This window comes from Paecilomyces variotii (genome assembly GCF_004022145.1).
Source record: "Paecilomyces variotii strain CBS 101075 chromosome Unknown C8Q69scaffold_4, whole genome shotgun sequence".
Taxonomy (NCBI): domain Eukaryota; kingdom Fungi; phylum Ascomycota; class Eurotiomycetes; order Eurotiales; family Thermoascaceae; genus Paecilomyces; species Paecilomyces variotii.
In genome coordinates, this window is record NW_021167143.1 from 1,216,928 (window position 1) to 1,243,681 (window position 26,754).

Consider the following 26,754-nt stretch of genomic DNA (forward strand, 5'->3'; position numbering starts at 1 on the left):
CTGGGTATTATGTATATCGGCATATGCAACGTAAAATCATTTCCCATGCATAAATAGCAAGCAAGCAAAAGCCAGACAAAATAAGATGCACTTTTCAAGACAAGCCTTTAGGCGGGAAACTGGAAGCTTGTTTGGTACCATCCCGCAGGAGGCGTATGAACTTCATCGTGCTCATGTTCGCCCACTCTCCGTTCCAGACCTTTAGTCTTAAAACCACCTCCTCCAGAGTGAAATCTGGCATCCAGAACCCGGTAGTGAACTCCTTCCCCTCTACTTGCGCGCGTTGTACGAGGGCATCTTCACGCTTGCTTGGTGGTCGTCCTTTTCTTCGCTCTTGTCGGAGCTCCTCGATCTCTGGCGCCGCGCGGTCAATGAACCTGTGGAACAGCCAGTGCGTCAGTTGCGTGCCTCGAAGAGGAAAATTGCTAGCTATATATCACACTCACTTCTGTACAAGCTCTGCCATTTCATTATCAGACAAGGCGCCTGAAGCGTCTTTTAGGCATTCCTGGAAGAAAGCGACTCTGTCCACTGCTGTTCGTCAGTCAAGGATTTCGGTGGAACTTGTGCATGGGACCAATCGCCTGTATACGACTGAAATCCTGCATGAAGGTACATACCATAAGACTGTCGTGTCCTCGATGTCACTGCCGCTGCACGGGCAAGTCTATCCTCCCGCGCCCCCGCTCGGCGCAGTCTCTGCGAGTCACGGCTGTTCTCATGGAGAGCTTCGAGTTTGCCGCGCTTCTTGGTGATCTGCTTCTGAACCTTGTAGAGCCCCTTCGCCATGATGTGTGATCTCTTTGGTTTCCCAACCACAGCTTCAGAATGCGGGGCGATGACGCTGAAAGTCCCTTGCGAGATTCTGGAATGAACCCATTCTCACCGGAGCAGTTTTTTTCTTTTTTGGACCAGCAGAATCTCAAGGCGGTGAGAACGGGAAGCAGCGTTGGACGCGGGGAGCCAATCACTGCGCATCTCCAAGCGGACGATCCAGTCTTCGCGTGTCGCGTCGTTCGCCGTGAACATTCCCCAGGGCAGGCTTGATGTGACGTTCTCCCCAGGCACCATCTGTTGCTTGTTACTTTCTCTCTCTTCTTATTACCAACTTGTGAATCTCTAATTGTCTATATACAGTCGTTCCCTGGAGAGTCGGGGTAATCGGTGTTGAACGAATGCTTTTTGGGTGCATGTAAACAAGACGGGGGTCGCCTCGTCTTTGGAAGGTGCCCACTATGGGCATTCAAGGTATGGACACCGAGATGGTTCTGGGAATTCTGCGAGCATTATAGTGACAGCCTCAGGTCTCCACGGTCTGCTCAAGTCGATTCAGAAACCATGCAATTTGAAAAAATTCAGTGGCCAAACTTTATGTGTAGACGCCTATGGATGGCTGCATCGAGGCACCGTGGCTTGTGCCGTTGATCTGGCCCTGGATAGGCAGACGAGCAAGTATGGCTAATTACCCATGCTTAAATGCAGGCCGCTCACCTCATCCCAGGCACATTGACTTCGTCATAAACCGTGTACGAATGCTGCTTTACTTCGGGGTCACGCCATATCTGGTCTTCGATGGAGACAATCTACCCAGCAAGTCCGGCACCGAGGCCGAAAGACACAGTCGCCGGCAGGAAAGCAAACGACTCGGGATGGACCTCTACCGCAAGGGAAGAATGAGCGAAGCTCACCAGGAGCTGCAAAAAGCAATCGACGTCACCCCGTACATGGCCCGCCAACTAATCGAGGAGCTGAAGAAGATGGAGATCCAATATGTTGTCGCCCCATACGAAGCAGACGCCCAGATGGTATATCTCGAGCAACAGGGGATAGTCAATGGGATCATCTCGGAAGACTCAGATTTGCTCGTGTTCGGTGCCAAGCGTCTTCTGTCGAAATTGGACCAGCACGGGGACTGTATCGAAATCAGCCGTGGTGACTTCGCAGCGTGCAAGGATGTTAGCTTCATTGGCTGGACCGATGCAGATTTCAGACGCATGTGCATCCTCAGCGGATGTGATTACCTTCCCAGTATCCCCAAGATGGGACTGAAGACTGCTTATCGCAACATCAGAAAGTACAAGAACGTGGAAAGGGTTCTGCGCATGCTCCAGTTTGAAGGCAAATATCATATTCCAACGGACTATCTAGACAACTTCAAGCAAGCGGAGTTGACTTTCCTTTACCAACGTGTCTTCTGCCCCAAGGCTGGAAGATTGGTCACCCTCACAGCGCCGGACGACAGTGTCAAGCTGGAGGAGATGCCCTTCATCGGTCATGACCTTGAACCTGAGGTTGCTCTAGGGGTTGCGTGTGGGGATCTCGATCCGATGACAAAGGAACCGATCGTTTTGAAGCCTGCGGTCGCGGGAAGGCTGACTGCGAGTTTGACCAGGAGACAGACGCTGGCCTCTTCTACGGAACTCAAGCCTAACAAGCCAATCAACTCATTTTTCACACCGAAGCGTATGCCGCTTGCTGAGCTGGATCCTAATTCTCTTACTCCCTCGCCGAGCCAGCAGCGTCTTCTGGAACGGCACGCGAACAGTTCGTGGAGTGCGAGTCCGGCCCCAGAACGCCAGGGCTTGACCCGGTCGGCATCTGCAGTATCGTTGTCTCGTCCAGCTGGCAGCCCTCTGATCCGAACTGCCGAGAGGGAATCTTTTCTGGCTCGAGCAGGTCGAGTCTCCGCGTTCCAGTCAGTCAAACGTCAGCGACTGTGTTCAGATGCAGATGAAGAGAAGCTCCCATCTGGCGGGTTGTGTCGCAGCAAATTTTTCGCTACAAAGGTGGAGGACCCCAGTCCTAGCGGACAGAAAGCCACTCGGGTCAAGAAAGCCAGGAAGTCTGACTTTGGCGTGTTTTCTGACGACGTTGCTGAGGACATCATGTCGTCCCTTCCCGACCCTGCTCCCGCGGATGAGCCAGCTAGAGATGAAACGTCGGTGGCTGAAACCCCAGATGTTGAAAGAGTGTCATCCTTGGTAGCGACGACAGAACCCGCAGAGGTTTCCGAAGACGCACAAGGGGAGAGCGGAGATAGTTCTGAGGACTCCCCATCAACAGATTCGAGCAACGAGTCCAGTAACGTCCAGAGCGATGCCACATCGCCGACTACCACGACATCCGTCAGTGCTGATAGTGATCCGGAGCTTTTCAACCAGGTGTTGGAGTCACATGTACAGAAACTCAACTCCAATCTCCTATCCAAGTATGCATTCAAAGACGACGAATATTCAGCATCAACTGGCAAAGCTGGAGCGCACCTGGATAATCCTGTGCAAGAGAAAGTCTCTTCAGCGACAAACGCAAATATCCCATCGCTGAAGCGACGCGCAGCGCTCAACGCATTGCCTTCGAAGCTGCAGGGGCTGACACCTCTGCAGCGTCTGGGACAGAGCGCTTTGAGCCGATCTAAGTCCTTGAATCAACTTGGCATACATGTTCCTGGTCCCGCAAGAGTCTCCAGGTATGAGACTGACTTGGGAAGAGCAGCGAAGAACATTCCGGCGATTCCCGCGACAAACGACCATGGCAGTGAGGATCTCCTGGTCCCGAATAGCGATGAGGAGGATATCGATGACAAAGACCACGACGCGAAGCCTCCCGTTGCAGTGAATCTGAGCCGGTTTTCCTACACACCTAGATGAAGGATGGATTAATTAATTGGCTATGATTAAGAGGAGGCCTATAAGTACGCATTGTATAGGAGTTTGGTCCTAGTGATAACTGTTTGGGAATATCGTTCGTATTAGCGCCTTTGAATAGGCTGTGACATTGGTGTTGGTTTCTATACTTGGGAAGAGCCAGGCGTGTGAGGCGTTTCGACGTCATGATAGTACTGTTTAGGGATATGAAACGTAGCTCCAAATATAATAGTGATGCTGTTACCACGATATAATCAAAGCTCATGAACAACTGTCTGTGTTGGACTGTCCGAGCGTGGATGCCGCGTGGATGCCCAGTTGGCCCGTGTTGGGCCGATCATGAGGCGATAACAGAATAAAAAACGAGGCTGGAGCGATAAGCGATCGATGTTGAAATGGCGATCCCGCCGCTAAACCACATCTAGGTTAGCATAGGGCGGTTCTGCCGGGCGGTGAGACACTGGTTACCGTGGAAAGGCCCCGCGTAAACAAAGCCCGTTGGCCCAGCCTCCCAGCAGGACTATGAGATGCCAGCCACCAGGTCCATCGCCAATGATACGCTCTTCGTCCCCGACCTCATGAATTAACGAGAATACGTGCAACTTAGGAGCGGACGAGACGGTCTCGCTCGTTTGGTTTCTGCCTTGACGTGGGCGGGAAGGATTTGTCCCTCAGTCCCTTTTCCATTCCCTCTCCCTGCTCTCTGATTCCTGACTCTTACACCCGATTCTTACCGTCACCTGAATGTCGCCGTGGACAAGGATAGTTTGATTTCTGACCATATTTCTGTTTTGACAGGTCCTTGGAAAGTTGTTTCTTCTGTCAGTTCTTGCCAGAACCGTAAGGACCCAGAAAGAGGTCCTTATATGAGCGACATCTCGATTTCTCCGCATTCCATACCAGCCCTGATCCACTACGGGACTACTGTGTCCCACGATAGCTTTCGTGCCAGTATCTGGCAGACACCCTATTCAGCTGGCACATTCCTACGAACGTCTGTCGACGCCTGGATTGGCTCTTGACTGAACCGTGTGCTGTGCTGAGTGGGAGCGTGGTTGCTCGATACTCCTTCTCGGAGACCCGAGAAGAGAGGTCAAGCCTAGGATCGCGGGGAGGGAAGCCATAGGCGCGTTGATGGTGGATAGGGATTGTGCACCATGGCTACTCTGAGATTCACGACCGGTGTAAAAAGTATGTGTCGCATAGCAGTCCCTCTCATATCATTGCTACTGGCATGATGGCCTACTGTCAGAAACCACGTGCTAACGTCTTCACTCAATAGGGTTTATACCTCTGATAGGTTATCATCATGTGTTGATGATATTCATTGCACTTTCTATTATTCTTCTCTGTGAGTCAGCCCATTGACCCTGAGTTTGAACTGAACTACAATCGAAAGAAAGACACTAACGACTATTCCCCTACAAAGCTCTCTTGTTGGCAGGCTGTTCATCGTCTTCTCCACAAATACCAAGCATCTTCCTGATATCGCTCTACTACGAGAAATATGAACCAAACTTTAACCCCGCTCAGGTAGACCCTGGTGTCACAACCGCGATAGCAAACATCGTCGGGGGAGCGGAGCTTGAAGTTCGGGTGGGCTATTTTGGCATCTGTATCCAGCCTGATGGAGGATCATGGATTTGCAACAACAACGCCACAGCTCTAGCGGAAATTGTCACGGTGGATCAGGATCCTTTGAACTTGATCTGGGTTTCATCCACATTCAAAGACGCGGTTGTCTTCCCCTATCTGATGTAAGTGTACTCCAGCTTACAACCACACCTTGCCTCAGTACTGATTGATTTCTTTCTAGAATTGTTGCTATCGTACTCGCCTTTTTCTGCTTTATTCTGCTCGCGACATTCCCAGGATGGCATGAAGAAACAGACGCCACTGGTTCGGAACGGGAAGTGAAACCGTTCCCTTCGCGTCCAGTATCACAAGCCGCTCTGGCGCTGATTTTCGTATCTTCCGTATTCGTTCTGGTATCAGTGTTGTGGCAACACACGGCCTCAGTGGCCGCCAGTACGATCGCACAAGACATGGGCAACGGCAGCGTCAAGAGTGGCGTAGGCACCTCAGCAATGGTGCTCGGTTGGTTCGGTTTCGGATTCCTAGTAGTCGTCACAATCGGACTGCTGGTCATGATTCTGAGCATCAGCCTACTACGAGAATTAACGGACGACGTGGATTGAAACATATGATGGACGGGAAACGAAATTAATGCTGATCGACGACATAATCTGACTACTTAAGGGACGGGTATTTGACTTGGGAACTTGTGAATGGGTTTATATGGTCTGATGGGATTTACTAGAGACAGGGAGAGAAACCACGACGCTTCGACTACTACCTCTTACGCGTCGCGAACCTCTTCCCGCCTCGAAATATGATTTGATGGTTTATGCATCTTCTTAATTTTCTATTTCTTCTTCATATGGAGGTTACGTACTTTGGGATCCACTCACAAAGGGAATTTGGGGAACATCTGTACATTTTTTTTTACGAACGACTGAAATATGGGACTGGGTTCGATCGAGACTTACAAAACTAACTCATTTGATCCCCTTTTGTGATTTCACATTGTACTACGTAGTATATTTTGTTTTTTCGGGATCGCGTCATTTCCTGGTGTATTTTACGAATAACACAATGCAATTACCAAAAAAGCAAGTAACTAGATAGATCGTTAGTCACGAATATAGTTGTTCTCATTTCTCGATTCGTTTGCATATATGATAATACCATAATTGGATTCATTGAGATACAAAGAACCCGATCCAACTCCCATAAAACGCCATTGCTTGCCCTTTAATTCCTGACTCGTTGTGAATAGGGGGATCCAAATTTAGACCCAATTCCCTGAACCCATTATGACTGTGTATAAACAAGAAGAAGAAAGTAAATGAAGATCTAAAACTCCATTGCGTCTGGTCCGCTTTTTGGTGCGTCATCACCGCGCTCACGCTTGCCGACTCGTTCTTCCTTGATCAGGCCCGCGATGAACGAGCGGAAATAGTCAATGTATGGTTTTAGGCTGGTCTTTTCGTAGTCTTGTAGTTTTCGTCCTCCTCTAGTGTCGGAATCGAGTTGCGTGCTTCCATCGCCTTCGGGGATGTCGGAGTTGGTGCCGGCTGGATGCTGGGCGTCATAGGCGTCGATCTCGGATAGAAGGTCTAATACCGTGGGGACGGAGAGGGGGTCAAATTCATCCACTTTGCGGCCATCGATGGGGACACAGACACGTCCGGTTCCTGGGTGGATGACGAAAGGGCTCTTGAGCAAATGGATCATCTTCTTGCTGACTTCAGCGTCCAGTCGTGGGTAGGTGTATTCAAGGACGATGTCCTGCTTTGCGTCTCGCAGAGCGGCTGGGTTCAGGGTACTGCTCTTTCCTGTCTTTGCGAGAGCGTCAATATCGGCCCATTTGCTCGTGCTGGGCCGGTCTGGTGCTGAGTCCCACTTCTTGCGGAGCGCATCGTTGAGGGTCTTATCTGGCAGAAGGGCAAGAAGTCGATCTGCTTGCTCTGAGCTGACAAAAGTATCCTGATCAACAAGGGTTGTTTGCGCAAAATATGGTTTGAGGATCTCAAGACTGCGTGCGATGTGCGGATGCAATGGTCGCTTCAGGTTCACTCGCTTTCCACTCTGGGATCCTCCGCGGACGAGCTCGAGGTAACCCGCAATGGCTCTTCGTCTGTCATCAGGCAGGTTGCGGGCTCGCGGGTCGCAGACCCATGCGTGAGCACCACGCCGACCTGAGTAAACCCACATGATATGCTCGAATCCAAAGTCCTCTCGCAGGGCGGCATCCACCACTTTGATGGACATTGTGACAAACGCCCAGCACTTCCCACAGATATTCGCCTTTGTACAGCAGGTACGAATGTCATCGTAATCGGTCAAATCGATATCAAATACTAGTTCCTTTGATAAGGGTTTCATCTGGCCGCCGCGTAGCGTCTTTCGGTCACGAGGATTCGTGCTATAGACAGGCCCGATTTCGAAACGGGAAGGGTTCATTTTGAGAATGTCTTTACGAAACCTTCAGGTGAATGCGTTAGTGCATGGTAGAATAGCTAAGTTCGAAGTCTTATGCTTACAGATCAGCCGTTGCATATGATTGATATCGCAGGTACGCTTCGTTCTGCAGCGTGAGCGCAAACTCTCGATTGCCGAAGTCGCGCGACGGTATGATGCCATGGTTCAACCATTGGAATATGTATCTGAAAGGGAATAATCGTTGATAGAACGCGAGCATGACTTCTGTATCCACCTTCTGAGCTGCGGGGACAGGAGTGCTAGAAATGATCAGTCTTGGATGACTTGGATTATTCCTCGAGCAATAGCTGCTTACATTGTAGGCTGTTGCATGGACGAGTTCCCATTTTTGTTATCTGGCGCACTTGATGCAGGAAATTCATCGTCGTCATCGTCATCGTCATTAAAGAGGTCCTGAAGTGGTACTCCGGCCTTTGCATCCTCTGCGCGTTCGCCCTCCGATTCCCCTTGAGTCTGATCGTTCGAGGTCTCCGCTGGGGGTGCGTCCGGGAGGACATCATCTTCGCCCTCTCGACGAGGCGAGCTATTCCCTGATACTGAATGAGGCATGACTGCGTCCTGGTGTCCCGGCGTGTTGGTTACCTTGTCACGATACCTTCCGGCTCTCTAACTCATGAACCAACTGCCCGTTCCGCGGCGACGCGACCAGACGCGACAGACGCGTAGAGTACTCGGGTAGCCCTAAGCCCTAATTATGACCGATAGAGATTTTATCACGTGACAATGTATTCTTCCGGCTATATTACATAATCACATTGCCGACTCAATTCTGACTAGCCAGTTATGAAAAGCTCCTCTTCGTCCGCAAACAAACATCTCTGTTTCCTATATATTCGACGTCTGCCAAGGTCATCTATTCGCTCGTGCCGCTTGCGGAATACTCGCTAACGCTGTGCTTGGAACGGCCCAGAGAAAAAGAAGTCAATGCCATTTACGCAGTCTCGGACCGCTTTCCGATCCCTGTGATTCTGGGGTGGAACGTTAACGTCCAGAGAATGAGATTATTTATAGAACTGGACCTGAAACGGCCAGACGCACTTCTACCAATATTACTTTGGCAAAAAGAGAGCTACTTCGAGTTCTCCTAGTGAAAACTAATGTTCTTAGAGTACATTACATCGTCTCTATGATGCCAAAGCAACTTGCAAAAAGAAGTACTCATCTCGTCATCGACTTCAGTTAGCTGAAGCTTCTATCTTCTTATAGCACTGTACTACAAGTCTATAGGAGGGGCCTAACTCCGATGTTGACTAGCCACATTCCTGAGATGCTCTGCTTGGTGCTTCTATGGATTCGATCCAGCTTGCTGGCACAATGTTAGCGGAGAGGCCCACATTCCAGTGCCATCACGATTAGTTTCCGGCTCAACACCTGCAGCAACTCATTTCTCTTCTGTCCAGACAAAGCCTCATGAGTCGCTTGTCCGTTATTCAATCCCGACATACGATGCATTGGTGTACTCCACGATGACGAATGCGATTGACACAATGGCTTGCACTGCAGGTCCTTGCCTAGCTAAATCTATTTAGGGGCATTTGCTTATTATATGCTGACTATACGCTTGCACTTCGATATGTACCATACCGCCCCGAGTGCATGTACCCATTAGCCACAGGCACATACTCGGTACGGTTGCTTCCGGACGTTGACCACGGAAAGAGTATCACGCTGTCAGAATTTTCGTTGACACCATCTAACCGCTACCACCTTGCGCAAAATCCATTCAATGCATAGCTCGTTGATGTCTGTTACCGGTTGCAGCAGCCTTAGTCAGTGTTCCTGAACAGTTTTTTCCCACTCTTGTGGCAATGTGATACTCCAGAAAATATACGGGCTGTTGCATTGTTGCAGGCCTATCCGGTCAATTCGCGGTCCGTTTACAAATTGAGACGGCCAATAGACTACATGCGTCATTCTATATCACATTTCACCATAGATTGGCTCATCTCACTCATTGTCTCCCCGCAAATGTATTTGTTTTCAAGGTGAACTGAAAGCCACCCAACAGAATCAACTCTACACCAACTGCACGCATTGGTCAATATATCCGCTGTCACCGTCCTGCGCACCTATCATACGCTTTCATCTACTCTCTTTTCCTGTTGATTCCTCACTGGTCATATCCTGCCATTGCACTTCCTTCTACTTCTAGCCTCGTTGGCTTGTCTCCGTTTCCAGAACCCATCAAGTGGAGACCTTTTACTACTCACGTCGAGTCTCGCACGACTGTTTTACTGTACTCAGATCCTGTTCTCTTGCGACCATATGGGTCTGCCCAGCCTGAGCACATTTCCCGCTCTTGCCGAGTCCTTCTACAATTCTAAGCACTGAACGCACTTGATGGCTGACTGTTCGACACTATATCGGCCCACCAGGAAAAGCCGTCTTTGCCACTTCCGGTCTACATCTTCTAGTGTTCCATTATCGCTTGCTGTCCTGTTTTGGTCATAGAACAATCTAGTGTATCATGACGACAGCCGTTATCAGCTGTCTACACCGTTTTTGTCTCTTGCTGGCTTGGCTCTACAATATCCGTCCACGAGTCTGTCCATTCAATGCACGGAGAATGCTTCCCTGCTTGAGCTTTAGTGCCATGTAACCTATCAATGTGTTCTATTGTCACAGTTCCACTGGAACTGGAGGCTAAGCCCGTTGTGCCAATGCATCGTTCTCTTTCGGCGACTGTACTTCTACACCTATTACCTTCTGTTTTCGGAAGTTTGTACAAGCTTCCAAGATAAGTCGATGGGGACTTTTCGTATCATGGGATTGTGCCACCCCATTTTCAGCCAGATGGTGGATCTTGACCTGATGCGGCTCTTGTTCCTGTTCCTGTTCCAGTGCGGAGGTCCTGGAATAATGTCCTTTCGCAGGTTATATAAACTGGTCTCTGACCGTCGGTGGATTTCTCTTTCCTCCATCATCATCACAACCACTCGCTTTCGAGGACAAATAATCATTTCCTCTTCCATTCGCTCGGTTCATTCGTTTTGCTAGTGAAATCTTGGGAGTTTCCAAACACTTTTGACATTCTTTCGTCGCTCAATCCCGGCTACCAACTATCACAATGGTTAAAGCAGGAGCTATTGCCTTGCTGGCTATTGCCGGCCCGGCTTTCGCTGGAGTTGTGAAGGAACGCGGAGGGGAATACATTGTTCCCTTGTCCACGGGCGTTCTTCCTCCTCCTCCTCCTCCACCTCCACACCACACTCCTCACCCTCCTCCACACCACACTCCTCGTCCTCCTCACCACACTCCTCATCCTCCTCACCACTCCCCTCCGCCTCCTCCGCCTCCTCACTGGCCCACCTGGTCTGTCTCGACACCTACGCCCGAAGTGACGGTGTCCACGCCCTGTGAGACGCCTACGCCTTGGGAGACTCCATCGCCAACGCCCTGGGAGACTCCATCGCCGACGCCCTGGGAGACTCCATCGCCGACGCCCTGGGAAACTCCTTCGCCGGCTCCTTGGCCTACTCACTCTTGGGGGCCGTGGCCTAACCAGACCACCGAGTACATCACCAAGACGACTACCATTGTCACTACCACCTGTCCAGTTACCTCGTCTGTCATTACTACTGGAACGGAGACCCTCACTGTCCCAGTCACTGAGACGAACACCATCACTCTTACCACTACCACCGTCTGCCCTACTGTGGTCCCTGTCCCCAGCTGCACCACTGGCTATGTTACCAAGACAGCGACCATTGTCACTACCACCTGCCCAGTTACCTCGTCTGTCATTACTACTGGAACTGAGACTCTCACTGTCCCAGTGACTGAGACCAACACCATCACCCTCACGCAGACAACTGTTGTCCCGACTGAGATTCCAATTCCAGTTCCCACAACTATCGTTCCTGCTCCTCTGCCTGGAAAGAACGAGACCTACACCACCAAGACGACAGCTTATCTGACCACCAGCTACCCAGGTAATACAATAACCCTTGACCCTAACTTTAAATATGATTTAGCTAATACAGGTGTAGTTACTTCATCTGTCATCATCAGTGGAAACTTTACGCGAACTGTCCCAGTTACCCAGAGCAGCACCTACACCCACACCGCTGTCACTGTTGTCCCTGTTGTCCCTGCTCCCGAGAAGCCTAGCTATGTGGCCCCCGCTTCCTCCGAGCCTACCTCTGCTGCGGAGAAGCCTACCTCTGCCCAGCCGACTCCTGTTGGCCCTAGCAAGGCTCCTGTCTTCACTGGTGCTGCTTCTCGCCTCGACAAGCCCGTTGCCGGCTTCATTGCCGCTGCTGTTGGTGCCATGGCTCTCCTGTAAGGGGGATAGGTCAAATGGATGCGCGACGAAATTTGATATTTTTGGTTCTCGGAGTTTCACCGGTTCGGTTCATAAGAGGACTGGACCCTGCTGCTGCAAGGTCTATCTCATATAATTCTCTACGGAAAAAAAGAAAGATCGTCTCTGTTCACGTTATCAATGGGCACAATTGTGGCATTCCTTTTATTGAATACTAACTTTTAATGATAATAATAATAAAAGATATCCAGATATATAAGTAGCAGAAATTAAAGGTTACTTATGTCACAACATCTGTGCACTGTAGTTGAAGTTATCCTTAGACTCGGAAAGACTTGTGCTGATAGAAAGTTGAGAACAGATCAGAATAATCATTTGAACAGAGAGGAAATTCAAACTAAACCAGACCTGGCGAATGGATCCGATGGAATCACCCGTCAAGCACCTTCCTGGCTTAGCAGACAACAAGGCAGCAACATGTGTTTACCTTTTGTTAAATCTCCTCTTTCTCTCACCTTTTTCTCTCACCTTTTTCTCTCACCTTCATCCCACTTTCATCCTCCTTCTCTTCCAGCGCCCATTTTCGAAATTTCCTCTGCAACTTTGCCAGCTGAACCTCCATTACATATATCTCTCTGTATTATTATCCTGGCTTATGACATTTGCTCATGAGAAACTTCGAGCCCTCCCACCAAGTTTGATTGAAACTGGCAGTTTTATATCACTTTTTAATCTCTTAAACCTCATTTTATACTATCCTTCTAATGTCCCGATCCTTAATCAACTGAATCCTTATAGCTAAAAATAACTGAGACTTGCAGTTTCAAATCACTTTCTGCTCTCTTAAACCTTATCTTATACTATCCTTCTAACATCCCGATCATTGATCAACCGAATCCTTACAGCTAAGTACTGTTGAGACTCTCATCTTATCTTCACGTCTTCTACCATGCCTGACAAGTTTGACCGTTTTATGCGCGCTACCAAAGAATTCTTCCAACGCGGAAAGGAAAACCCGCAGACTTTTAACAGTAGAAATGTGGACACATTTCTTTCCAAATGGGACAAGCCGGAAAGACCTCCCGTTCTTCCTGCCAGTTCGCTATCTCTCCCAGTCGTTGAAAAGGTGTTCCACTTGAAGAAGGATCCGCGATACGATGACATCTGGGATTTACGCGAGGAGGATCTCATACCAGTGCCCGAAGCTCTCCACAAACGACTGGCAGACATATCGTCTACACTTGGCCAGGATCCCAACAATGAGGCGAGCTGCCGTTTGCGGTTGGATGCGATCCTTCTCGATTGCATAATCGCAGAAAGAGAACTCCTTAGGTCGCCCTTCAACAGCGGAGTAATCAGAGACGACGACAAGCCTATCTCCCTTACACTGGAGAATAATCTATCTCTCCAGATAGAGTATAAGGGAACGCAGCGTACTCTTCAGGGAAGGTCAGATTATGCCGTGTGGTACGATGCATCCGATGACACAGCTACCAACCTCGTAGTACTGGAAGCCAAGAACCTAGCCGGTGCAGGTCTCGCACAATGTCTCTGTTATATGGCCATGGTCCATGCCATTCGAAAGCAAGAGCATAAAAAGAACCAGATCGTTTTCGGCTGCTTTTCGGACGGATACAGGTTTACGTTCCTGCGCATTGACAACGAGTCCCGATGGTCAGAATGGCCTTGCCCCCCGTGGGGAACTATACATAAGAAGCGCGAAAGTATTATCTATACACACATGCGTCTGATAATACGGAGTGCTGTCCGGACATCACCCAGGTCCTCCCCTGAGAGAGTCTCCGCGCAGACGGATCATAGACCGCATGCTCGCCCTTATTACGAGCTGCGGATTGGGAGCTCTTCTGACGAACAGCCGACGATGGATAGTGGATGGTAATGTCAACCGCCAGGGTCAACACGGGGGAGGTTAGTTTTTTTATACTTTGTCAACGGTCTGTTATCCAGGTTAGAGTGATGGTAGAAGGGAAGGTCGTTGGAATGCTCTGGGAGAGTGGATGTATCTACCGATCGGTGTGTTATGTGTAGCAAATAATTAGGGTTCCATTGTCTTGACCGCATCATTCAAGTTTCTCTTTGCAATCCTTTAAATCCGCGTCTTCGCTAGCCGTGTTATCAATATTACCAGTAGAAGGGTCGTTAATTGCCGCGCCAGCCTCCCTAGGTTTGTGGAACCGATCTAAATAAATTGCGGGATCCGCTTACTTATGAGACGCCATGTCCGGGCAAGCATGGAAATAAATGTGGGTGACGGTTATCGGAACACGGGTCAGAATTGTAGTTTAGACGCGGTGGGAATGAATTTTATTATATAAGTCAATTTGCACAGCGTGGTAGTGAGGAGCTCAGTTGGAGAATGTTCGGTTAAATTGATATTTAATACTTTGGTTCTGGTTAAATACGTATAGAGAGTACGCTAGTCCCTCGCGCTGGGGGCTGGTAATCACTATCAGTCAAGCTACTGTTGCGAAACAAAGTCCTGGTGGAATAGGTAAATCTCCTGAATAAGTTCTTTAGTAGGACTAAGAACGTTTGGTCTTGAGATATGAATCATACCTCTGGCTAGTTACCAGTGTGGATATATTTACTTACTTAGGTACCTGTTGTGGGAAATCCAAGCACAAACGGACTCAACCAGGTCGGATTCATAATTAGTACATGATTAACAAGTGTTAAAATAGACAATATCTGTATGCGCCTTAATGTATGTTTCGATTATGGGGACCTATCGAACTTGGCCGTCACAGTCAAATTTCAGATATCTCGTCCCTGTTGATTTTACCCGAATTACTTATCTACCGAGAGTCGGTCCCACAGCACGCCAACCAAAAACCCTGTGGGCAAGTATAGATAGGTCCAGCTGCTCGGTCTATTTAATCACATAGGTATAAATAATTCGCCAGAGCTTCTATCAATATGCAAATCAACTGACTATCGTCGACCGCAGCCACTATGTCCATGACCGAAGCCGAGTGTGCGCAAGCCCGGGAAGGCTTCCCCAGGCCCTACCCAGATACGCCTACCAATGTCCTGGAACAGTTTAAAATGACTGGAAAGGTCGTTGTAGTCACTGGAGCTGCTGAAGGTATTGGATATGCCGTTGCGGAGGCCATGGCGGAGGCGAACGGCGCTGTCGCTTTATGGTATAACTCGTACGTCTGTATTCATTGCCAAATTGCGCCGTCGATGGCAAGCTCTAGCTAACATCTATTACTCGCTCTGTCTGAAAGAAATGATGTCGCTATCCAAAAAGCAGAGGCTTTGGCTAAGACTCATGGGGTTAAGGCTGCAGCGTACAAGGTGAATGGTATGTTAATTTATCTTTTTGAAACAAAGAAGCCAAGCTAAGACTGCCTGAAGTATCGGACCACGAAGAAGTCGAGAAGACCATATCAGATGTGCTCAGAGAATTTGGAAGAATTGATGTTTTTATCGCTAATGCTGGTGAGTTGTCATAATATCTTGCGATGTTAAAGAGAGAGAGAGAGAAATGAGTAGCTGATAACACTCCAAAGGAGCGGCTATTTCAAAGCCAATACTCGAACAGACACTAGACGAGTATAAGAAGCAGATGTCCGTTAATGGTAAGCGTTCACATAACCTATCATTTTCCACAGAACATGCTAATGTATCATACAGTTGACGGGGTGGTATACTGCGCCAAGTATGCAGGAGAGGTGTTCAAGCGCCAGGGCACAGGAAACTTCATCATCACATCGAGTATGAGCGCGCACATTGTAAATGTGCCGGTGGATCAACCCGTATACAATGGGAGTAAGGCCTTTGTTACTCATTTCGGCAAATGTCTTGCTCGTGAATGGCGAGAGTTTGCCCGAGTGAACATTGTATCCCCAGGCTTCTTCGAGACCAAAATGGGCGCAAGCCCCCGTGTGATCAACGAGGCTTATCGTATGTCGTCCCTTGGTCGACAAGGTCATGTAAAGGAGATCAAGGGCTTGTACCTTTATCTCGCTAGTGATGCCTCTACCTACACCACTGGAAGTGACATGATTATTGACGGTGGCTATGTCCTTCCTTGACGCAAGCATTGAATGAATTATGGTTTTATGGCACCAGGAAAACCCTTGGCCTAATATACTGGAGGTATTTGTTGATTCTAGATAGTGTATATAGTGAGGGAGATTTCTATTTACAAGATAAGACTTCCCAAATTATGAACTTCTATAAGCGCGATGTAAGTCTATAAACGGTGAATAAGATACCAGATACTGGTTAACTAACTAGTATCTCCTAATCGGAATAAAGTCAACCGAGGTGTACCAAGTCGGGCGGGGGACGTCGGCGAGCTGCGCTCCGGAGCTCTCTGTATTCCAAGATACATACATGAGGGGTCGATGAGCAAGATGGACTGAGACCAGACACGCCATAATCATATTACCATCTGAAATCAGAGCATAATAACTAATATATAGAGCCTATTCGGGTTCCCGCCCCCGTCTTTCTTGTGCAGTGGTACGTCTCGCTATTTATTATTATCCAGTGTTCCCTAATCCGGGGATCTATTGGAAATGTCGGGGTCAACGGAGCTACCAGGGCGTGATGCCCTCACGCAGCGAGCTATCCCATCGATGGTACTGAGTGATGGAAGCCCGTCTTCCATGACACCGCCCCCTAAAGCAGAGATTGCGAAACATTCCACTACAGGAGCACAACAGAGGTTCTCAGTCCAAGGTAATGCAGTCGTTACTGGAGGGACTGGAACCTTAGGCCTATACGCCTGCGATGCACTTCTCGAACATGGTCTCAGCGGCCTGATGATCTTGGACATGAATGCAACGAACTCGCAGAAAGAAATAGACGAGCTGAGACCAAAATTCCCGAAAGCTACGATCTCTGCATTAGCAGTCGATGTCACCGACGAAGGGGCTGTTGAATCAGCACTCGACGAGACAACCAAAGTATTGGGATCGATTGATATTCTGCTCTGCTTCGCTGGGGTCGTTGGCTGCGTGGAGACACTCGAAATGCCGGTTTCACAGTGGCGGAAGGTTATCGACATTAATACTACAGGTACATTTATCTGCGCTCAGGCCGTGGCACGACGTATGGTTGCTCAAGGAACTGGCGGCTCTATAACCTTCATTGCGTCCATCTCAGCCCATCGGGTCAACTTTCCCCAGCCTCAAGCTGCATACAACGTCAGCAAAGCAGCGCTGCTCTCGTTGAAAAATTGCCTTGCTGCAAAATGGGCTCGGTATGGCATCCGTACGAACAGCATTAGCCCGGGATACATGGACACCATTCTGAATGAGGGAGATGGCATTGCTGGGCATCGGAAGATTTGGGCCTCGCGCAATCCCAGTGGAAGGATGGGCGCCCCAACTGAACTCACGGGGGCAGTTGTACTACTTGCAAGCTGCGCTGGTACGTACATCAATGGTACAGATATTGTTGTTGATGGCGGCGCAATTGTCTTTTAGATGCAGAATTTCGGCTATGTGAAATAGGTTACTATGAGAATGCTCTTTTTCTCTGTCTTTTCCCTTTCTTTTAAGATACTGGTTGATACTAAATGCACGTAGCCTTAGTACGAGAGGAAAACCCGCAGTGTCTTTCAGGCAGATTTGAGTTGACAAATAGAGGATCAGCGTCTTGATTCCCTCTTCACTCAGCCTGAACGACATTATTAAGATAGTTTTTCCCGGTTGTTTGCCTGTTGTTCTATGTAGTTTCCAAAACCTGCGCACGGACTCTAGTTATATATATGGCTGGATATTGTACATACGAAGACCGAAAGATTCTCGCCACATTAAACGGTCTCTACAGTCTAGAAAAACTATCGCGTCATCTGAGCCATAGGAAAAAAAAAAATAAATCAATAAGAACGCATGAGAATGACGTCGAGAGAGAGATTGAACCGTTGTCTACAGCGGCGAATTGTATCCATGTCTATTCCATAGCCCCAATAAGTCTACATTGCACTGCCCTGATCCGCTACGCGCCCGGTCAAACATCCGGCGAGCCGGCCAACCTATCGTGTTGCATCTATGTTGTTGGTTCTCAAACCGATGGCGTTGGCTCTGTAGTCAGCGCCCAATCTGATAAATAAACAGTTTGATGATCACTGAGAAAAGCGCAAATCATGCGGTACAAATGGATATATCGGGCGGAATTGAGCGCCACTGATTTTACTCCATAGCTCACGAGCACAGAAACGATTCGGACGTGTTCGAAATGCCTCGAGGCAGGAGCACCTTAAGGCACAGGAAGAGAAATAATGTAGATCCTCTTCAGTCAGTCCATCGTGTATGATTGAGAGATGCAAATTTCGGACATGTTGTCTGGACAGGCTTCATTCCGGCATGTCATGCATATCCCTGCTGGACCATACAAACCAGCCACAACATGAATTTCATGCACCGTGGCGCGGCTCTCCAAGTATCCTATCTGGTCAAATCCCCTTCTGAGAGACTCTTATCAATGATCCATTAGTAGCTATTCTGCCTATTTGTCCCCGTTGGTCCTTCGTGATGCGCCGCACTGAGCCTCCTTCTAGCCTCTAAGTATTGTGGTCGTGCGGGAGTTCCCGCAGTGTTTCGGGGGTACCTGCACTACCCTACAAGTGACTATCAGTAACTGTGATATATAAAACAGCTTTAATAGATCTCTAAGTCCCTCTATTGTACTGTGTATAGATTTTCTCCTCATTTTATTACAAAGAAGGCATTTTATAAGTCAACCCAGTGTTTCACACAACCCTTTTCGAGCTATATTTATTATAACGCGCATACTGTCGTCCTGCGTCCCCAGCTGCAGATATAATCACACATTCTTTTCAGAGCATATTCTATATTTATAGTCTACCTTTTTTTTCTTTTCCCAATGTGCATACCTGCTATCTGCGGCTACCACCCCGCAGAGCCTAAGATGTCCTTGTGGCGGCGGGGCGCCTCTGCCCTGGAGACTTTGGTCCAGATTCTTCCGTTTTATAGAAAAGATGACGCCGATAAAGACCAGATTATCAAGGTAGGATATTGACGACCTAAGAGTTCACATACCAGTGTGATATTCTCATATATCTGGGCTGACAAATAGCGTTAGAACCTCACGGCTGAGAACATACATTTGAAACGCCAACTACGGAACAGAAGTATGGACTTGATAGACCAAATCAGTAGCAGGCGACAGTGGCAGAAGCGGGCATTAGAAGCCGAGAGGTCTTTGGTTAGTAGCCTTAGCCTTTATCTATCGGTGTTGGACTCTACTAACTGTTAAAAATCACAGACTAGGAATCCGTTCGTAGTCCTCCTGATAGATGGCGACGGCTACATCTTCGAGAATAGATTCGTCAGCGATCGTGAGGCAGGCGCTATCAAAGCCGCTCAAGAGCTCTACGCTTTCTTCCGTGATTCTGTTCGCGAAGTTCATACCAACGACGAGGGGTTTTCCCTGGATTTCGAAGTTGCTATCCGTATATATGTGAACAAGACGGGACTGGCCACCGCGATGGTTGAAGCTGGCATCATCGACAACCCGGAACAAATGAACAGCTTCTTCGTTAGATTGACCCAGTCACACCCATTAATCGACGTCGTGGATTGCGGAGGTGGGAAGGAAAGAGCAGACGAGAAGATTCGAGGTATGTCCGTCATGGCTCTATGAAAGGATGAGGATAAGCGTGTATCTAACCGTCACTGTAGAGCAGTACAGACATTATACTTCCATTGCCAACTGCAAACATGTCTCGGTTGCATGCTGCCACGATAGTGGATACGTTCCGTTTCTGGAGAAGTTCCAGAAATGCGACGATGGGAAAGAGAAGACATCACTGTTTGCAACGGGTGTGAATGTTCATGCGAGTTTCTCAACGCTCGAATTTAAGCGCATAATCTGCGAAGATATCTTTCGCAAAACACCCAACTTCACGAAGACCCAGAGACACTCTGCGACATATGCCCAGATAATTGGCTCGAAGCCAGCGCTGCCATCACCTCGGTCACCAAATGGCTGTTCGCCTGTATCGTCATCTGGAACAGATATTTCGCGCTATTCTTCGAGCAGGAGTCCTATCCGGGTTCAGTCACCATCAACGCCCACGGTCCCTGTTAATCGATATGGTCAGCGCGTGGACATCAGTCTTGATATGCCATCAGAGGTGTGTTTTAATCGGCTTAGAAAGCGCACCAAGAACGGGCAGCTATGTGCGGAGTTCCATCTGAATGGCAAATGTTCTCAGGGAAAGGGATGCCAGCTTGACCACAATCAACTCAAGGCGGGCGTCAAGGAAGCATTACAATATTCACTGCGTGCCACTGCATGTAAGAGGGGTCTGGGATGTCGTAAAGCAGACTGCTATTATGGGCATCATTGCCCTGCTCCCGGCTGTGGTGCGAGGCCCTCTTGCGAGTTCGGAGGAATGCACGGTATCGACCAGACCATTGCCAAACATGTTCCCGCTGTTTCTTCCTGATTAGTACTAACTTAAAGACCATTTATTTGTTATCAACTGCCTATACGGAATTTCCTTGATTAGCAAATTTTCATGGTACGTACATCTGAACGATTATGCAAGCAAGATATAGAGAATGAAGTACATACACATATTGCTTTCAGCGGGTGAATGAAACAATCCTCGACTAGATTTATCAGCGGAATCGATGCTTTTCGTTTCTGAGTAGGAATAGCGCAAAAACGTAGAGATGCTTTCCCCGGGTATTAGTTAGTTTTTCTGTTGCGAGACCAAGGATATATCCCTTTCGCATGGATGTAGATCTGCGTTTGATGACTGTAAATGCACCATTACTGTCTACTGCGTGGTGTTCAACTGGATATTTCGAGGCACGCCTTCGGAGATATACCCTAGGCACCTATTGGATTGATAATAATGGACACGGGCGACTTATTAATGATATTACACTAATCTGATCTGCATTATTATTAAATTACGCGCCCTTCTACGTGCCACGGGCCGATCGTGGCCAATCAAGACATCACTGTCAGCGCTAAATAAAGACTGGCCCCTAAGATCGAGGATGGTATTTTTAGCCCTTCGCATTCTGGATTGGGATATATATACAGACCGCCATTCCGTTTATGGTGCAACGTGAGCAGATTTAATCCAAGGGCAGTGCATATTTCTTCCACATCAGGAAAATGGGCGTTTCGACCCGGCGCTTCAGTGTCGGCGTGATTGGATCAACGTTTCTGCTAAGCCTTCGTTTCAAACGCAGCCTGGAGCCGAGTGGCTGCTCATTTTTACTTACATCGAATGCTCAGCTGAAGCTAGATGCAGCCGAAAAAGCCGCTCGTCTCTCTGCATCCATAACCGTCATTTCCGGTGGTTATTCTGGGGACTGGATGGTTGGTTGACAAATCGAGGTTGACACGCCTTTTCTGTTGGGTGAATGCGATGGTCCTTGTGGGTATGTATTTCTGGGGAGGCGCAGTAGAGGGTTGCTTTTTTCTTTGTATAAAATGACCGCGATTTCTCTCTCCCTCAAAGAATTAGTTAGCTAGTCATTTAAACTTACTAACGGCCATAACGACTTTTGCATTTACTTCATTGCCTTTTTTTACTTCTATTGATTTCTGCATTTGCTACTTAATAGATAAAGACGTTACACTTGATTACCTGCTTCCTTTTTTTCTAACAAGGTTATTACCAACATAAACAACATTACACCAGATCACAAAATCGTCATGCGTTCCTGGATCACCACTGCAACAGCCATCCTTGGCTTCTCTTCAACTTTAGCAATAGCAGCTCCCGCCGTGCCGAGATCTGTCAATTTCAGTCCATTGCCACTGCGTAATGGCTTCCCGAATCCCAACCAGACTGAAACCAAGCAGATTCAGAAGCAGGCCTTCGGAACGTTGCCCAACGGTGCAGTGCCATCAAACATCAGCGCGGAAGGACTGAATAACCTGCGTGTCATTGCTTTAAATGAGCTCTTCGAAGTAGCTTTCTTCACTCAGTTGCTGTTCAACGTGACACATGATGTGCCCGGGTATACCGTCAAGGACAAGGATTCAAAGGCATTTTTAGTGCAGACTCTCACGGCTGTGCAAGCTGTAAGTGAAACTAGATACATGGACTGCATAGTATCTGACTGACTATCCGAATAGCAAGAAGAGCTTCATGCACTCAACGCCAATGGAGTATTGAAACACTTTGGCGCAGCCCCCATCCAGCCTTGTCGATACAACTTCCCTGTTTCGGATCTTCAATCTGCTCTCACGCTCGCTGGAACATTCACCTCCGTTGTTCTCGGTACTCTGCAAGACGTGATCCAGATCTTCGCACAGAATGGTGACGCACCTCTCACAACTGGCATTGCCTCAGTCATTGGACAGGAAGGCGAACAAGAAGGCTGGTATCGTCTCCTGCAGGGCAAGATCCCGAATGAACTCCCCTTCTTAACCGCAAGCACCCGCGACTTCGCTGTCAATGCGCTTAATCAAACCTTCTTCGTTCCTGGATCGTGCCCGAATCTGCAAACCATCAAGACCAAGACTTTCGAGCCGCTCACGCTACTTGATACTCCCAAGGCGAAGACGGAGTCTATTCGCTTCAGTTTTCAGAATTCGACATCTGTATCGGCTAAGGACCTTAGACTTGTTTACATCAATCAGCAGAACAACCCCATCGTGAAGAACTTCAAGGTCGTTGAGAAGGAAGAAAATACTGTCACGATCGAGGCTACGTTCCCATACGACGCGTATCTCTTGAATGGGTTGACTATCGCAGTTCTAGCGGATGCGAACAAGTCTCTGAACAGCTTGCAGAATGTCTCTGATGCGACAAAGTTCGGACCTGCGTTGATCATTGTAAATTGAATTCACAATTTAGAGGGATGATAGTTGAGAGTGTGGAGTGGATATGAGACGGCAATTCGACGGGAAGCTTTTATGTCCAGTATATCGGGGTTCTTCTATTTCTGATTTTGGGTCTTACTAGTCCGGTCATGTGGCTCCTTGCGAACCAATTGTTAGTATTCTCTGATGTTTTTTTTTTTATCAGTTTTCTAGGTACTGCCTCTACTTCTTCAAGAGTGAATTAGACGTTTCCTCAACATCGAAGGATATACTTGATTCTTGGAGCCTTCATGTCACCCAAGCCCCCGATTGTAGGCAGGCTATAGTATATGGACTCACCCCTCTTATATGTATATTCGTAATCTGAAACAGCAGCTCCAAAGGCAAGTCTTTTCACATGGCGTTGATCAGATAATCTGATGGAAAGCGAAGACATCCCAGAAGAGAGTGGTAGAAAGGGGATTATCAGAAACCCAAATATAGAGAGTTTATTGGATACCGCTGTTACCAATCGTTACTGTGATTAGATGTTGGTGTAATTGGAAACTCTCGGCCTCAGTTTAATACTTTGTAAGGGCTCCTGGTTCATAGTTTGGCGTGTCTACCTAGAGGCTAGATCGTGTACGGAAGGGGGCTCGGATCCCTAGCATCCAGACTTTCTACACCCGTGGTTTGCCAGTTGGCCTGACTGATCCGTGCTCGTCATGATAGGAATCATTGCTTGATTACCTGCTGTGTTAAACACTCTAACTCATCTCTGAAACAAGCCGCGACGTTGGTGCATCTCAATGGATACCAAATGACCACAACCGTACCTTGGTCACATTGCAAATAGAATGAATACGCTGGTAATCATAGAACGTCTGAACTGTTGGCTTCGGAACCTTCAAGGAGCTACTACAACAGTCTGCTACAAAAAGAACAGGTATTCGTAGAGAGTACAAAGGAGCAACGCGTTCTATTCTATATCTATATCTAAAATTGATTATATGCACGCCGTGCAAACAGATCTCATTACAGATCTCATTAACCGTCCAACTATTGTTCGTTGACCAGAACGTAACGGAATCGGGCCTTGCCCTCCTCCATATCGACGATCGCCTTATTAGCGTCCTTCATCGGGATCTCCTCGATCCATGGCTTGATGTTGTGCTCCGCAACAAGCTTGTACATGTCCCGAATATCCGCAGGGCTGCCAATTCCGGATCCTCCCAGCTTAGCACCGCGCAGCAGTTTGAAGACAGGGACAGAAAGAGCACCATCATCCGGAAGACCGACCTGGATGAAGGTGCCATTGGTGGCAAGAAGTTCGAGGTAGTCTTCCAACGGCATCTGTACCACATGTTAGCGTGCAAAGTAATAGTACGGAGCGGGTTTCACTTTAGCGAACCTTTGCCGACGAGACAGTGCAAATAATGAGGTCAAGGCTACGCGAGTGCTTCTTAGACCAGTCCGCGTCCTCTGCCGTGGCGATGTACTCGTCCGCGCCCAACTTGAGGGCATCCGCCTTCTTGTCAGCCTTGCGCGAGATCGCAACGACCTTGTCTGCTCCCATGGCCTTGGCAAACAAGACACCAAAGTGACCGAGTCCGCCAACACCGATAATGCCAACCCTCTTTCCTGGACCACAGCCGTTCTCCTTTAGAGGGCTATACACGGTGACACCACCGCACAACATAGGGGCAGCATCTGCCGACGGGATTGAGTCGGGGATCTTGATGACGAAGTGCGAAGGGCATCGGTTGTACAAGGCATATCCACCATAGGACTTGCCGCCGTTCAAGTGTATGCCATTGTAGGTTCCGACTTTGTGCTTGTTGCAGTAATGCTCCAGTCCCATAGCACATTCAGGGCAGTCACCCAAGCGTCCGCGGCAAGAGTCGCTCTGAGCGCCAACACCCACGCGGTCGCCAACCTTGATACCGCCCTCCGCCTTGGAACCGACACGGACAGCGATACCGACAAGCTCGTGACCAACGCAGCATGGGTACTTTGCTGGACCCTGTACGATGGTCAGTTTTATTTGCTATTAAGCCACCCTTTGATCTCTTGATGGGCTTACCCAGCCGCTTCTCAATGTGTGCAGATCTGACCCGCAGATTCCACAGTGGGTTATCTTGATATCGACATCTGTCTCTTCCCATGCTTTCGGCTCAAATTCCTGCCAGACCATTTTGCCGTCGGCCGAGCTCTGGTCAAGGCCCATCCAGCCCTCGAACTTGTAGTCTGTCTGCGCCATGATGATAGCCGGTAGGTGTATTGTAGGAAGAGAGAAAGATGACGATAGCTAGTGATCAGGTAGTTGTTCAAAGACTCCCTTCTTACTCCCAATTATATATATGTTCAACTCCCAGGCACAAACATGTTAATCAGAACTTTCAGGTCTCCATCTTTGTGGGCCATGGTTCAGGAAATGCGGAGCGGGCTTAAGATTTCATGTTCCGCCGTTTCAGAGTTTTTGGCGATAAGACTTTTTTGTGGCGACGCTCGGATGCATCTTTCACGACATATCAGGCACCTTCCATGGAGATGTCCAAGAAAAGATTCAATCTAGCTGCCCCGATTGACTTGGATATAACCAGCTTGACATCCTTAAGAGACGTAATTGTCTGTATCTGTGGTATGGTTCGAGACTGCATCTCTCAACCTTTAGGCTTCTCCGCCACGTTAGAACCTAACTCCGGGGAATCTCAAACTGCAAATTTTGCGTTTCAAGGGAACGTTTCCAGAAAGAGCGTAAATACGATCCTTGCTATCGGAGCTGCAAAGCGTTTGCGGCTTCATATATCCGACATTCAACATATCAAGAGGGCCACAACACATCTCACCGATAACAGACTCGGATGGGTCAGTCTTATTTCGGCCAGTCAGGTTCCAATCCCCAGCCACGCCGAACTGTTTCAATCCCACTTTTCTCTTCCTGGAACTCATTCAGCCACATATAGAAACGGGTGTCGGCCGAAAAATTTTTCTGCGGTAGATCGAGCAACAATGATGCCGATATGCCCTCCACTTATCTCCATTATCTCCATTCTTCGTGATTTGTAAAAGAACGGCAGTTATTTGGTCCGGTTCGGTAGTTGTGTTCGGAACTTCGCGAGGTTATCCGACCAAACCGTGATACTGGTATCGGTAGACGTAGTAGTGCCATGAAAAAGCGGTCAATATGCTTCATTGCCCCATAACAAAGTGCATGTGTGCTACCCATTCAGATGCTTCGAGCTGGTTTGATGTTCATCAATGGTCGCATATTATGATGGAACACTGTGCATCGGATCCACTAAGCTCTTCTAGTCAGTTAGATCGTTAAGGACAGCATCTTGCGAGCTTTGAATTTCAGCTTGATCGGTAGAGAATAGAAAATTGGATAAGGGCTGATTTTATATGGATTTTGTTCCCCAAAGGTCCTCATCCTCGTCCTCCAAGTATTGAGGGGAGATTCTCGCGAGGTCCTCACGCGGCGTGAAGCTCCAAGAGCTTCTTGGCCGCTCAGTCCCTAATTCAGTGGATATCTCTGCACTTATTGTTTTTGTCTTTCGCGAAGCATGCATCGTTATAGTGCACATTATGTGATGGTGTTCTCTGATCAAAAGATATTATTATTCAACTCGTGAGTAGCTTATTCCTTGAAAGGGCCGAGGAGAATGTTGTTTCAACGGATTGGATGCTTGTCAATTTTCTTTGTTCCCGTGTTTCTTGACACCCTGCGCTGAAGTAATGCAAATCCAAACAACAGAATTCACGTGTCTCAGTAAGTCTGCCGTGGAGATTGCAAGCAGATAATCCGGATTTGGATAATAAGATATATGATGCTTTCGACAGAGACATCTGAGAGTAGAGTATTTCCCCAAGGCTGTTTATCGGAGTATAGAATCATGCATATGATATTAAGAAAGAGGTAGCTGGTCGATTCAGGCTTCCAGTATACATACATTCAGATCGCAGATGATCATTCATTTGGCTAGACAAAGAACCGGGAAGCTG

General features: G+C 48.2%; 11 protein-coding genes across 11 annotated transcripts; 8 read left to right on the forward strand and 3 right to left on the reverse strand.

The window, feature by feature from the left end:
- Window positions 1-94: 94 nt before the first annotated feature.
- On the reverse strand, window positions 95-789 carry C8Q69DRAFT_506480 (translation machinery-associated protein 16; the record flags this gene model as incomplete). Its single annotated transcript, XM_028632806.1, has 3 exons — window positions 95-377; window positions 447-531; window positions 621-789. The coding sequence occupies 3 exons, from the start codon at window positions 787-789 to the stop codon at window positions 95-97; spliced, it is 537 nt and encodes a 178-aa protein (XP_028485922.1).
- A 206-nt stretch (window positions 790-995) lies between these two features.
- Window positions 996-3,773, forward strand: C8Q69DRAFT_238617 (hypothetical protein). Its single transcript, XM_028626467.1, has 3 exons — window positions 996-1,248; window positions 1,305-1,452; window positions 1,502-3,773. The coding sequence occupies exons 1-3, from the start codon at window positions 1,236-1,238 to the stop codon at window positions 3,645-3,647; spliced, it is 2,307 nt and encodes a 768-aa protein (XP_028485923.1). The 5' UTR covers window positions 996-1,235; the 3' UTR covers window positions 3,648-3,773.
- Window positions 3,774-4,669: 896 nt separating this feature from the next.
- On the forward strand, window positions 4,670-6,334 carry C8Q69DRAFT_238375 (Ca2+ regulator and membrane fusion protein Fig1-domain-containing protein). The gene is made up of 4 exons (XM_028626464.1): window positions 4,670-4,835; window positions 4,927-4,995; window positions 5,074-5,401; window positions 5,461-6,334. The coding sequence occupies exons 1-4, from the start codon at window positions 4,802-4,804 to the stop codon at window positions 5,840-5,842; spliced, it is 813 nt and encodes a 270-aa protein (XP_028485924.1). The 5' UTR covers window positions 4,670-4,801; the 3' UTR covers window positions 5,843-6,334.
- Window positions 6,335-6,357: 23 nt separating this feature from the next.
- On the reverse strand, window positions 6,358-8,485 carry C8Q69DRAFT_416718 (putative DNA primase subunit Pri1). The gene is made up of 3 exons (XM_028628355.1): window positions 8,005-8,485; window positions 7,751-7,948; window positions 6,358-7,692 (listed from the first exon to the last, which is right to left on the reverse strand). The coding sequence occupies exons 1-3, from the start codon at window positions 8,256-8,258 to the stop codon at window positions 6,561-6,563; spliced, it is 1,584 nt and encodes a 527-aa protein (XP_028485925.1). The 5' UTR covers window positions 8,259-8,485; the 3' UTR covers window positions 6,358-6,560.
- Window positions 8,486-10,610: 2,125 nt separating this feature from the next.
- Window positions 10,611-12,243, forward strand: C8Q69DRAFT_464673 (hypothetical protein). Its single transcript, XM_028630440.1, has 3 exons — window positions 10,611-11,330; window positions 11,502-11,641; window positions 11,699-12,243. Exons 1-3 carry the CDS (start codon window positions 10,777-10,779, stop codon window positions 11,992-11,994), a joined length of 990 nt encoding a protein of 329 aa, XP_028485926.1. The 5' UTR covers window positions 10,611-10,776; the 3' UTR covers window positions 11,995-12,243.
- Window positions 12,244-12,516: 273 nt separating this feature from the next.
- On the forward strand, window positions 12,517-13,964 carry C8Q69DRAFT_238481 (hypothetical protein). The gene has a single exon (XM_028626466.1). It carries the CDS (start codon window positions 12,923-12,925, stop codon window positions 13,871-13,873), a length of 951 nt encoding a protein of 316 aa, XP_028485927.1. The 5' UTR covers window positions 12,517-12,922; the 3' UTR covers window positions 13,874-13,964.
- A 982-nt stretch (window positions 13,965-14,946) lies between these two features.
- On the forward strand, window positions 14,947-16,217 carry C8Q69DRAFT_519731 (putative short-chain dehydrogenase; the record flags this gene model as incomplete). The annotated part of the gene is made up of 5 exons (XM_028633476.1): window positions 14,947-15,146; window positions 15,225-15,301; window positions 15,355-15,438; window positions 15,510-15,578; window positions 15,634-16,217. The coding sequence occupies 5 exons, from the start codon at window positions 14,947-14,949 to the stop codon at window positions 16,032-16,034; spliced, it is 831 nt and encodes a 276-aa protein (XP_028485928.1). The 3' UTR covers window positions 16,035-16,217.
- Window positions 16,218-16,306: 89 nt separating this feature from the next.
- Window positions 16,307-17,802, forward strand: C8Q69DRAFT_464679 (oxidoreductase). Its single transcript, XM_028630441.1, has one exon. The coding sequence runs from the start codon at window positions 16,524-16,526 to the stop codon at window positions 17,433-17,435; it is 912 nt and encodes a 303-aa protein (XP_028485929.1). The 5' UTR covers window positions 16,307-16,523; the 3' UTR covers window positions 17,436-17,802.
- A 574-nt stretch (window positions 17,803-18,376) lies between these two features.
- C8Q69DRAFT_464683 (hypothetical protein) lies at window positions 18,377-20,816 on the forward strand. The gene is made up of 5 exons (XM_028630442.1): window positions 18,377-18,981; window positions 19,057-19,179; window positions 19,240-19,594; window positions 19,656-20,464; window positions 20,553-20,816. Exons 1-4 carry the CDS (start codon window positions 18,838-18,840, stop codon window positions 20,423-20,425), a joined length of 1,392 nt encoding a protein of 463 aa, XP_028485930.1. The 5' UTR covers window positions 18,377-18,837; the 3' UTR covers window positions 20,426-20,464; window positions 20,553-20,816.
- A 673-nt stretch (window positions 20,817-21,489) lies between these two features.
- On the forward strand, window positions 21,490-22,907 carry C8Q69DRAFT_238751 (late sexual development protein). Its single transcript, XM_028626468.1, has 2 exons — window positions 21,490-22,026; window positions 22,081-22,907. Exons 1-2 carry the CDS (start codon window positions 21,655-21,657, stop codon window positions 22,789-22,791), a joined length of 1,083 nt encoding a protein of 360 aa, XP_028485931.1. The 5' UTR covers window positions 21,490-21,654; the 3' UTR covers window positions 22,792-22,907.
- A 791-nt stretch (window positions 22,908-23,698) lies between these two features.
- On the reverse strand, window positions 23,699-25,107 carry C8Q69DRAFT_238774 (putative alcohol dehydrogenase). The gene is made up of 3 exons (XM_028626469.1): window positions 24,833-25,107; window positions 24,161-24,772; window positions 23,699-24,102 (listed from the first exon to the last, which is right to left on the reverse strand). Exons 1-3 carry the CDS (start codon window positions 25,007-25,009, stop codon window positions 23,809-23,811), a joined length of 1,083 nt encoding a protein of 360 aa, XP_028485932.1. The 5' UTR covers window positions 25,010-25,107; the 3' UTR covers window positions 23,699-23,808.
- Between the last annotated feature and the right edge of the window lie 1,647 nt (window positions 25,108-26,754).